This window comes from Asparagus officinalis, chromosome 8 (assembly GCF_001876935.1).
Source record: "Asparagus officinalis chromosome 8, Aspof.V1, whole genome shotgun sequence".
NCBI lineage: Eukaryota > Viridiplantae > Streptophyta > Magnoliopsida > Asparagales > Asparagaceae > Asparagus > Asparagus officinalis.
Window position 1 is genome coordinate 116,435,468 of NC_033801.1, and position 10,451 is coordinate 116,445,918.

The following is a 10,451-nucleotide window of genomic DNA, read 5'->3' on the forward strand; positions in this document are numbered from 1 at the left end:
TGCAGATGGGTTCCTTAGCAGCAATTGAGTAGGAACCTTCACCTGCGGCCTCTTTGGGCATTGCAGACTTGAAAGTTTTCGAAATCTTCCTATATTTGCGAGACGAGGAAGATTTCGCGGATGAGGATGATAAATACTCCTCAAACTTCGCCTGATCGAATTCGTATTCGATCTCTTCATTGATGATGATCTTGATCGGTTGCGACACCGCGGCCTCGGCAGCGAGGCCGCTGGCTCCCACTGTGGTCGCCAGCTTGTTTGGTTCAAAAGTCGCTGCTGTGGAATTCATTATAACTTTGTTCGATTACAACAAATTCGAAAGAATAATCTTTTTATAAGACTTTTTCTACACAACAAAACAAAAATTACAACTCTTGAGAAACAAACACGAAAATCGTCTATCAATTCTCGTTTTCGTGGGACTTTGCCTGTGCCGGGAACGCTTTGGTTCGTGGACCGCCGATTCACAGATCGTGAAGAGGGGGCTTATGATTCTAACTTCGTTATCGAAGTAGAAATTGAAACGATATCTTATCGAAGTAAGATAGTCGTTCTTCTTAAAATCAAGTCGAAGCTTAATTTCAAGGCGTTGCAAGAAAAGAACTCAAATCTCTGCTCTCTCTGCTCTGGAATGCTCTAACAAATGCTCGATCCTCGTCAGAAGTGACCCTAGGGGGGTATTTATAGCCTCAAGGGTCTGTAACTGCAAAAACTTAACAATCGAAGAAGTCAGTACGGCGAGACAGTAAATTTGCTGTCTCGCTCAGCGAGACAGTAAATGCTGTCTCGGAAAATGGCAGTTTCTCGTTGTAACTGTTCTTCCACGTTTCAAACTCCGTTATTTTGGCAGTTATCCACGTGATTTTCGCCCATGATGTTTCCCACGTCCCTTGGCAGTTAATGGACACGTGTAGGGCAGTTACAAATGTAGTTTTGACTATTTCAACACTGTCTCGCTGGCGAGACAGCAAAGACTGCCTTGCTGGCGAGACAGCAAAGACTGCCTCGCTGGCGAGACAGCAAAGACTGCCTCGCTGGCGAGGCAGTTCATACTTGTTTTGATTTTTTCCAAAACAGTATGAAATCATTTCTTGTGAATTTTTGAATGATCTTCTCTATGCTTGGGATATCTATTAGCATTTTTTTGACGCCTACATGCATACCTTAAATGCAACATAATTCTCAATGTTCTTTTGGCGTTACCGATGTCAACTAGCATATTGCTTAAATTTGACTCTTGCAAGTCCTTAAATTCCTACATTTAAGAGCCAAATCCAAAACGTACCACATTCCCTAGCATATTGCTTATGTGCTCGCCCCCGAACCAGAGCGAACCGGGTTCCACGCAACTATGCTTACAATCTTGTCCCCGCCGAGCAAAGTTTCTGGATCCGCCTCTGACATGAAGCATTGTTAATCACACCACGTGATTCCCCAAGAATCCAGCTGACTCTTCCATCTTAACCCAACAAGCTGATTCAGCACCCAGCAAGAAAACAAAATGCTCAAATATATTTGCCAGCTAAAGATTACATTCTCTACGCCTGCAAAAGTTAGGGCATTGACAAGCTCCGCATATCTTCTCTGGACGCGGCGGACCACCTCCAACATGTAGTACACAAGCCCATGACTCACGAGAGCCCTCCTCAATTATTGCCTCCAACATCAAATCATCACCAAATGCCTCTCAAAGCTAATAATTGCTAAGGTGCACAATAATCAAATAATAACTTGGAGTTAAAGAAATATGAACCCACGTCAGGTGGACCGGCAACAAAGCAAGTACAACGGATCAATGATATTATTGGTATGGTCTCTGTCTGATCAATTATTGCCGTTGCGACTCGGAATTGATCCGGTCAAAGTTTCAACATTTAGCAATGTGGCTTATTAAAATATTGGCTGCACAGATACTAACTCGCCTCGGTTATAGGCAAAGACTGAAAATTTATCAGCAAAGAGTATTGAAGAACAGCACCCCAGTGTTTTCAAGAACACCGTGTCAATGTTAAGGGGGAACTTATTGCACATGAAGCAGAAAAATATGTATGCGTATTGATTGTCGCTTTTCCTCGACCCCGAGCCAATGATGCTCTTACAAACATCAAACTTTCAGTCGACCGTGAGAATGAGAAACTCTGGGGGCAAATTTTTATTCAAAATCATTAAGAGAAACATGAATAACCCTTCTTGCTATAATAACTGTAGACGGTGAATACAAATGGGATGTACACTTTTAAGAGCGAGAACCCTATACAACCAAATGACCATGTAAAGCACTAGAAACGGTAGATTCGAAAACTTGAGATCGCTAAGCCCTGTCCGTTAACTTCATGTAATTTTTCAGCTCTCACCAGCCCATTAATGTTCTCCTTACTCTATCAATGATCTTACTTCTAGCCTGCTTATTTGCCAGGGGGTACTCTCTGGTCTCCTCCAAGAGAAATCTATAGACTTCCCACTGCCTCTCTGCTGTTGTGTGCCTCCCAATTTCAGCCTATACACCAAATATAAACAGAAATCAGCCAAGATTTCCTGAAATCTACTTAGTAAAATGCATTAATAACATTCACTTACTTACCTGAGCTATGGTGCAATTACATGGGTGACCTTAGAGTTCGCATATCTACATGGGTAACCCAGAAATTATTAATTGTAATTACGTAGGTAACCCTGAAGGTTAGCTTAATTGTTCCTTCTTAGGATCACCTGTGTAGATACATTTAGTGATCTCACCATGTAGATACTCTCCAAAGTCACCCGTGTAATCACACCATATTTCAGGGTATCTGAATGTAAATAATCCGAGTAAAGTTGATGTGCTAAGATTTCTTACTGAGAAAATGCAAATCCCAAGCACTTTTAGAGCAAGGGTGACATCATAAAACACCCGAGGTCTCCCCTTTCCGGAAAGCTCAACAGGATTAGCGACCAAAAGCTCGGTATCGGGGCCACGGCTAACAATTATTACTCGCAAAGGATGGAGCATCTCCAACCTCAATTGGGAACAAATTGTATTCTGCTTCTCTGGATCTACTATCTTCTTCCCATCAGCTTGCTGAAGAAAAAGGTCTATTTCACGATAGCCTTTCTTCTCAGACAGGAATCGACCATAGGCTATCTAAATTAAATCAGAATATAATTGTTGTTAGCATTTAGCAAAGAGGAAAAAGAATTTCTGTTATGAACAGTAATAAGGAGCAAGCTGGGTAGTAGAGAGTTAAATCTGAACGAAATCTATGGTAAAGTCAAATAATCGTCAACTAGGAAAAGAAACCACTAAAGGATCAGAGTAATACATAGAAAGTTTGAACTATATTAACCACACAGTAAGGTGATGAGATAGTGGGGTCATCCACTACGTTCCAGATATCTAAGCAAAGAACCAAACCGTTCAAGAGTTGACAATCATTAGACCAGTTAGGAAACAACTGCCAAATTATTTAAAGCTCGCTTTTTCAGTGACCACTTGATTTGTAGGTATGAGGTAGCTAAAGCTAATTAATATCTAGCCACATGTTGTTTTGTAATCTCTCTATCACAATAATTGAAAGGATAATTGAGGATAACACTCCTTGAGATAATCATAACAGTACTCTTTTGGGCAAGTTGCACGCTACAAGTTAACAAATAAATCCAGCCACAGAATACAGCCTCTACTGAAGAGAAGACATAGTTTGGAAAACTGCTTAACCAAATAATTAAACTGAAAGCAATATGATTACTAAAGTTTTATTGCATGACTGTACAAAATGATTCATAGCTACCAAGAAACTGATTACATGACGAAACATTCTGTTTTCTAGGGGGCTATGCTACAGTGAGAATTCTGGCACTAATCACATGCTCTTTTCAGCGTTATTATTAAAATGTTTCTTCTTTATACCATCAAGAAAGGATCTCATGTCATTGACCAATGAAGTATGATTCCCTACGAGATGAAATCTAATAGACACAAAACAACATTAAGAGAGAATAGAGAAGTAACTCCCAAAGTTATGTATTATACAGTAAACTTCAACTCAATGTACCTTGATGTCACAGTCCTTCATAGTCCTCAAAATGTCATAGAGGAGACCCTTCTGATCGACACAGTGAATTTGAAGCAAAGTTTGTGAAGGGCTTAGGGAATTATCTATGACCACATTCACCTTTTTCAGTTTCCTCATATCTGGACTAAGAGCTTGTGATCCAACTTCCCCTTCGGTTATCTCAGGGTGAAATAGTTCTTCAGCAACAGAAGGAGGGAGGGAAGAGAAACCTTGCTGAAAACCATCGGCTAATTGAAATTCACAACTAATGCATGAGTCTCCCAAAACATCATTCAATCTTTCGCATGTCTCATCTTGTCTCTTTTTGGTATGCAGTAGCTCCCTGAAATAAAATATTTAACCAGTAAGACAGCAGAGAAATTTTAACTTCCACTGCTATTCCAAGAGAGAAGCTTAAAATCGATAAGATCAATCCCTAAGAAAAAAGAGTTTGATGATGCAACAACCGTGTGGAATGGTAAATCTGTACATATATTTGAAAATTAATAAGGGGACAGAAGTATACATCAATAGTAAGCAAAAGAATTAGTGTCAATATCCACCGTGAAAAGCAATACACCAAAAACCCAGTCTAGGGAGAGTCCAAATTCTGGTATTACAGCATTATTTGCATTGCAGTATACATCCTTCTTTCTTCGTGCAATTATAGTGCTTTTGCACGATTTAATATAAGGTGCTCATAGAACCTTCAAACGTGTCCTATCACTGTGTTTTTTCTGCAAATGCAAAGGTATTACTGCATTATGGTAATGCGAGTAATAAATTCCACATATTTGAAGTGTCGCCACAATTTGTATGAATTACCAAGTTACTATGTTTATGATTCATGTCTAAGTCAAGGTAACTAGAAGCAGCATACACCACAATCTATAGCTCAATGGAGAAACAAATACAAGCTCCTAAAAACCAGGTATACAAACACTCACATGCCATCAGTAATAAAGAACAAATCCATGACTCTGCCATCAGGAGTCGTCGAAACCTTCACTCTTTGGATCAAAAGCTCAAGTTCAGAAAGGACATGAGTCACATCTGCAACATTTCACAAAATTTCATAAGAACTTCATCAAAAAAACAACTACATTCTCGTGTCCTCGTTATAAAGAGAAATGGCCAATCACCGTGCAGTAATCCCTTCCGGTCAACAGAGAAGAGCTTCAGGAGGTACGTCTGAGACACCGTGGGCCGAGTTCCAACATCAAAGTAGAAAGGAATCGGGTTCGATGGGCATAAGGAAAAAAGTCTCTCCTTTAAACTCATCCATGGGACGTTCATATTGGGCGAGCAGGGCAGAACCCATAGCACAACAAAACACCATTTTCCGTCGGTGGAGACATCTGTATTCAAATGTAAGTTACTACCACTAGAGTCAAGGTAACAAGCTAAACCCAGAAATTTCAATCAACTAAAAATCGAAAGGAAATTGTGAATTCTCTAAATCTTTTTTTTTTATATGAATCAAGTATAGTAAATCTAGAGGTCCATACTAAACTTCAACCAGGTCTAGGAAAAATGTATCCACAAATTGACAAAAAAATAAAGAAAAAATAGATATTCCAGGGGGGAAAAAGAAATCCTCGCTGTGTTAACATCAACATCAAGACTTTTCGGAAAGGCAATTTATGAAATTCCAAACCCCTCCTCCCATAATAAGTAAAATTAAAAGAAAATCCACTCCACAACCAGCTAAATATTCATAAAGAAATATGTTATCGAGGGCAAATGATATCTATTGATTACTAAATAGCTACAGGGTAGTACGTAGCGCAAAAATACGAGCATCTCAGATTCTCTCTTTGCAAAAGTTAAGATCTTCCGTATCTTTCATTGGATCAAAATTCCAATCAAAAAATTAAAATTAAAAATTCGTACAAATCATAAATACAGTTCTAAGTTATCAAGATCTCCAAAACCCTAAATTCACATCATTAAACAAATTATCAAATCAAGACTAGAAACATCGTAAAAACTACGCAGCGTAATTCTCAAAAAGGACAGCTCGAACTCAAAACAAAAAAAAAGGGAGTTATCCCAAAATAAACCCTAACCTCCTCTCGTAATGCACAGCCCAAACTCGAGAACAACTCGGCTAAGATCGCAGCCGAGCCCAGTTTCATCGGGGATCTCCACCACGTCCTCGCTCGGCACGCCCATCCCTAACGGAATATTCCGTCTAAATTCCGTTACCCGCCGTCTCCACCCTCTCTCTCTCTCTCTCTCTCCAAGGATCCTCGACAGCGAGTATTTCTAGCCGCCGCGCAGCCACGTGGCAAGCAATCATCGGATTGGTACATTGTGTCGGATTGGAAATGGACGGTCGAGATGGATTGATAAGGGCGCAAGACGCGAAACCTCGGCCGAGATCGAAACGTTGGGCTGTTTGCACCGTGAGATTTCGAGAAGCGACACGTGGACGGTGGACGCGGGTTTGGACCAACTGGGGAAATGAGTCCAGGTTTTTCGGGTTTTCACTAGTGGGGCCCGCGAAGGGGGGGTGATTTGGTGCGGGTGAACGGGACCGGGTCGGGTTTGGTAATGGTGACGAGGCACGGGAGCACCAGTACCGGACAGCTGAGTTTGAAAGGGATTGGGATCTGCTGTCGGATTCTTGCTAGGATTTGAATGGCTACGGATTCTCTGGGCTCCTTGATGCATAAAATTGATAGGTTCGTGGTATCGGAATAATTCTAGTTTCTCAAAATCTAGACATCAAACTTGATACCGCCAATTTTTGCCCGTATGATCCCACCAGAGATAATCCAGACCTCCAGTTCAAAACTAATCTAGTTTAGTCTGGTCCAACACCAATGCGGATCCTATCAGAACCTACCACGAGGTGCGAGAGAGTCGTTCTGATGTGAATCAATGAGATAGTTAGGATATTTCCACTCATGCAAAACTAATATGGGTTAATTCTCGAGTTAACTAGACTTCGATTAGATATAGGTTTTCAATATTTACAGCTTTTTTTATGTATGTCCCTCAAATTATTTGTATTTTTAAATTTTCCCTCCAAATCGCGGTAATTTTAGATTTGCCCCTCAAATTGTTTGCTTCCTCTAATTGAGCCCCCCAAGTTAAGTAACAGGGAATATACTTAGAATATTCTATCAAAATAGTGAAAGACTTTTTAAAATGGCCCAATTTACCCCTAATATAACATAGGTCTAAATTAAAATTCCTTATTTGATTTGATATGAACGATGGCTTCAAAAAGCAACACATGCTTCTTCTTGTTGCAACCTCAATCCTTCACAATCCGAATAGAAATCTTATCAGAAAACCCCCCCAACAGTGTGTGGTATTCTGAATCGCATGGTAGGGGCATGATGGTAATTTTCATCCATCCCCCAACAAAAAAAAAAAAAGATGCGGATCACCCCTCACAATGGGGTGCTCTGATAGGATAGCTACTTTATGCAATCAATTTTTCTTGGATATGTTCACCAGCGTTGCTTTAATTTTTAAATTTAAGTATGTATATTAATATATTGAACGGTAAATTACGCCTCTTTCTCCATCACTCAAGTTTGAGCGTAAAATTGGAGGAAGTAAACAATTTGGGGGATAAATATACAACTATAATGGATTTTAAGGGGCAAATTTTTTAAAAAACCAACAATTTGTCGAAATGCATGAAGCCTCGTATTAAGGGGCTGTTTGTTTGCCCAAAAAAAATGAGAACCCCCCCCGCCATGTCACCTTTGAGGAAGAAATCCTCCCCTGCCACCTCAGATTTTGGTTTCAACCGTTTTCCATTTCACATGTTTGTTTCATTTTGAGTTTTAAGAAAAGTGGGATGTCACGTAGGATGCCATGTCAAATTTTAAGAAATGTGTTTTCACACCAAAAACCTCTGAAAACATTTGGAAATGTTACTTCTATGAATCTTTAATTAATAAAAACACTGTTGAAATAGTATAAGAGAATAAAACAGATTATTTAAATGCACTGTTGAAATAGTATAAGAGAATAAAACAGATTATTTAAATGCTGATTTTACTGTTACTATTGCGGCTGACCTATATTTCTCTGATTTTACTGTTACTATTGCGGCTGACCTATATTTCTCTTTTTTTGTTCACAAACAAACACAAGAAATAAAAATCTATTCTACTGTTACTATTGAGGCTTTTTTTGTTTTTAATGTGACATGGCGGTGAAATGGGGTGATTTCTTTGCGAAACAAATAGAAAAAAAAACTGAAAAATGTCTTGAAATGTGATGAAAGTAAATGAAATGTGACATTTCCATTTCCGATTTTTTTCGGAAAACAACCAAACAACCCCTAAAAGGAATCAGGTAGAAATGAGAGAAGAAAAGTCCTCCGAGATAAATCACACCCAAAAATTACTCCTCAACAAATTCAAAACAACTTTTGCTAACTAATGACCTACAAAATCCTCATCATGCACAAGAGTAAACTAGCCCCAACCTTTGGACATCCTAATGGTGTGTTTGGGAGATAACTAAGCGAAGTTTTCCCTTCCTCCCCTTCCTTTTCTTTACCCCCAATTTGAGTGGCAAGATTTTAGTACAATTTTCCCCCTCATTTTCGTCCTCTACCCTTCTAAATAAAACTCTCATTATAAAGATACAACAAAATTTTTCTTCCCCTTCCCTTCTCTACCCCACCATCCAAACAGGCTATCAAAAATGCCGACATTAGCAAGAAAAGAGTCTAAGGGGAAGGAAAACGTGAGCAGAATAAAAAAAACATTACAATGACATTGATTAAGACTAAACACCAGATTTAGCGCAAACTCAAGTGCTGACACCACAATCAATGCCTGGCTACATCCAACGTACGCCCAGCCGAGTCCAAAAAAAAAAAAAGATGCCACTTGACATTAAATTTATTAAGACAATGACATTTCACATCAATTTCGAATGCTCGTGTAGTACGCATAACTGCCCCGGTTCATATCAAAACCGTGTATCAGCAAAATCTTACACCACTAGCTTTTTTTCAAACATCCTAAGATGACAAACAGGAAAAATATTAATTTCGCCCAATTACCATAACTCCAACCAAAAGTTTTAATTAAAATAAGGTATAACCAATCAATCGACCACCCAGGAAATAAAAAATAAAAATAAAAAAGGCTGCAAAATATAAGGGCGAGTGAACAGCTACTACGTAATATTACCACTTCGAAACAACGAAATTCACATGTAAACAGAGTTACTTCAAACAAACACAAAACACAACAAACCCTAGACCCAACTAAACCCACAAAAGAAAAAGGCCTGATCTTTTTTTTTATTTTTGTTTTAGCCCCCGAACCCATACAGAGTCCTCCCCTGCCTCTTCAGCGCGTAGACGACGTCCATCGCCGTCACCGTCTTCCTCCTCGCGTGCTCTGTGTACGTCACCGCGTCGCGGATCACGTTCTCGAGGAAGATCTTGAGAACCCCTCTCGTCTCCTCGTAGATCAGCCCGCTGATCCTCTTCACCCCCCCTCTCCTCGCGAGGCGGCGGATCGCCGGCTTCGTGATCCCCTGGATGTTGTCCCTGAGAACCTTCCGGTGGCGCTTCGCTCCGCCCTTGCCCAGACCCTTCCCGCCCTTTCCTCGGCCTGACATGGTTGAGATCTGAGGACTTTTGAGTTTTGAATTTTTCTTGAGATTTGATGGTGAGGACTGGGGAAGCGATTGGGGGTGCGATTTATAGGGTTTTGGGGTTTTGGGGGTTTTGGGGGTTTTGGCGGGAGAGGATGAGAGGCGTTGGATTTGGGGTGTGTTTTCAATGGACGGTTGGAGATTGCAATCCGTGGGGTTTGGGTCGGGGGGTTGTGGACCGTTAGATTTTAGTTGAGTTTGATGGTGGGGTTTTGATTGAGGATGTGCGGTCTCTGTTTGTGGTCCTGCTAAAGTACTGCTGAGTAATGGCACCGCAGGTTATGGATTAGTGCTAATGATTGTGGTGGGTCCATCAAAGAAAACTAGTATTAGGGGCTGTTTGTTTCACCCAATTGTTGTGCGCGGCAGAAGCTTTCTAGGGCAACACGACAATAACTCGAACTAAACCACAAACTCTATGCAAAACACAAGCACAGCAAGAACAAAGAATTTTACGTGGTTCGGCAAATAGCCTACGTTCACAGGGCAAGGAGGAGGGGAGTTTTACTACTAGAAATCAAGAGAATACAAATAGAGTTAAAAATCTCTCAGACCAAACCCTAAAACAAAGCTCTTGATCTTTCAAATCTCTCCCACAATTGAATGCAACAATCCTCTCTCCAAGGCTGCTCAAATTTGTCCTTACCTTAACCCTAAACAATCAGGATTTGAGTTATATACAACTCAGAAACGAAACGGGTCAAAAACCAAAAGGCCCAGCCCAGATCATTGTCGGTCGACCGCGGCGGTCGACCGCAGCGGTCGACCGAATCTGAG

General features: G+C 40.4%; 2 protein-coding genes across 2 annotated transcripts; both read right to left on the reverse strand.

Moving 5' to 3' along the window:
* Window positions 2,126-6,170, reverse strand: LOC109819871 (ACT domain-containing protein ACR9-like). The gene is made up of 6 exons (XM_020385823.1): window positions 6,101-6,170; window positions 5,174-5,389; window positions 4,979-5,084; window positions 4,032-4,374; window positions 2,837-3,121; window positions 2,126-2,497 (listed from the first exon to the last, which is right to left on the reverse strand). The coding sequence occupies exons 2-6, from the start codon at window positions 5,325-5,327 to the stop codon at window positions 2,351-2,353; spliced, it is 1,035 nt and encodes a 344-aa protein (XP_020241412.1). The 5' UTR covers window positions 5,328-5,389; window positions 6,101-6,170; the 3' UTR covers window positions 2,126-2,350.
* LOC109822315 (histone H4) lies at window positions 9,169-9,699 on the reverse strand. The gene has a single exon (XM_020388500.1). It carries the CDS (start codon window positions 9,636-9,638, stop codon window positions 9,327-9,329), a length of 312 nt encoding a protein of 103 aa, XP_020244089.1. The 5' UTR covers window positions 9,639-9,699; the 3' UTR covers window positions 9,169-9,326.

Bases quoted from the DNA above. Each gene is read 5' to 3' on its own strand.
- LOC109822315 (XM_020388500.1), bottom strand. From the start codon at position 9,638: ATGTCAGGCCGAGGAAAGGGCGGGAAGGGTCTGGGCAAGGGCGGAGCG.
- LOC109819871 (XM_020385823.1), bottom strand. From the start codon at position 5,327: ATGAACGTCCCATGGATGAGTTTAAAGGAGAGACTTTTTTCCTTATGC. The intron at 5,085-5,173 runs GTGATTGGCCAT...GAAATGTTGCAG, and splicing joins CCGGAAGGGATTACTGCACG to ATGTGACTCATGTCCTTTCT. The intron at 2,498-2,836 runs GTAAGAAATCTT...TTTGGTGTATAG, and splicing joins TTGGGATTTGCATTTTCTCA to GCTGAAATTGGGAGGCACAC.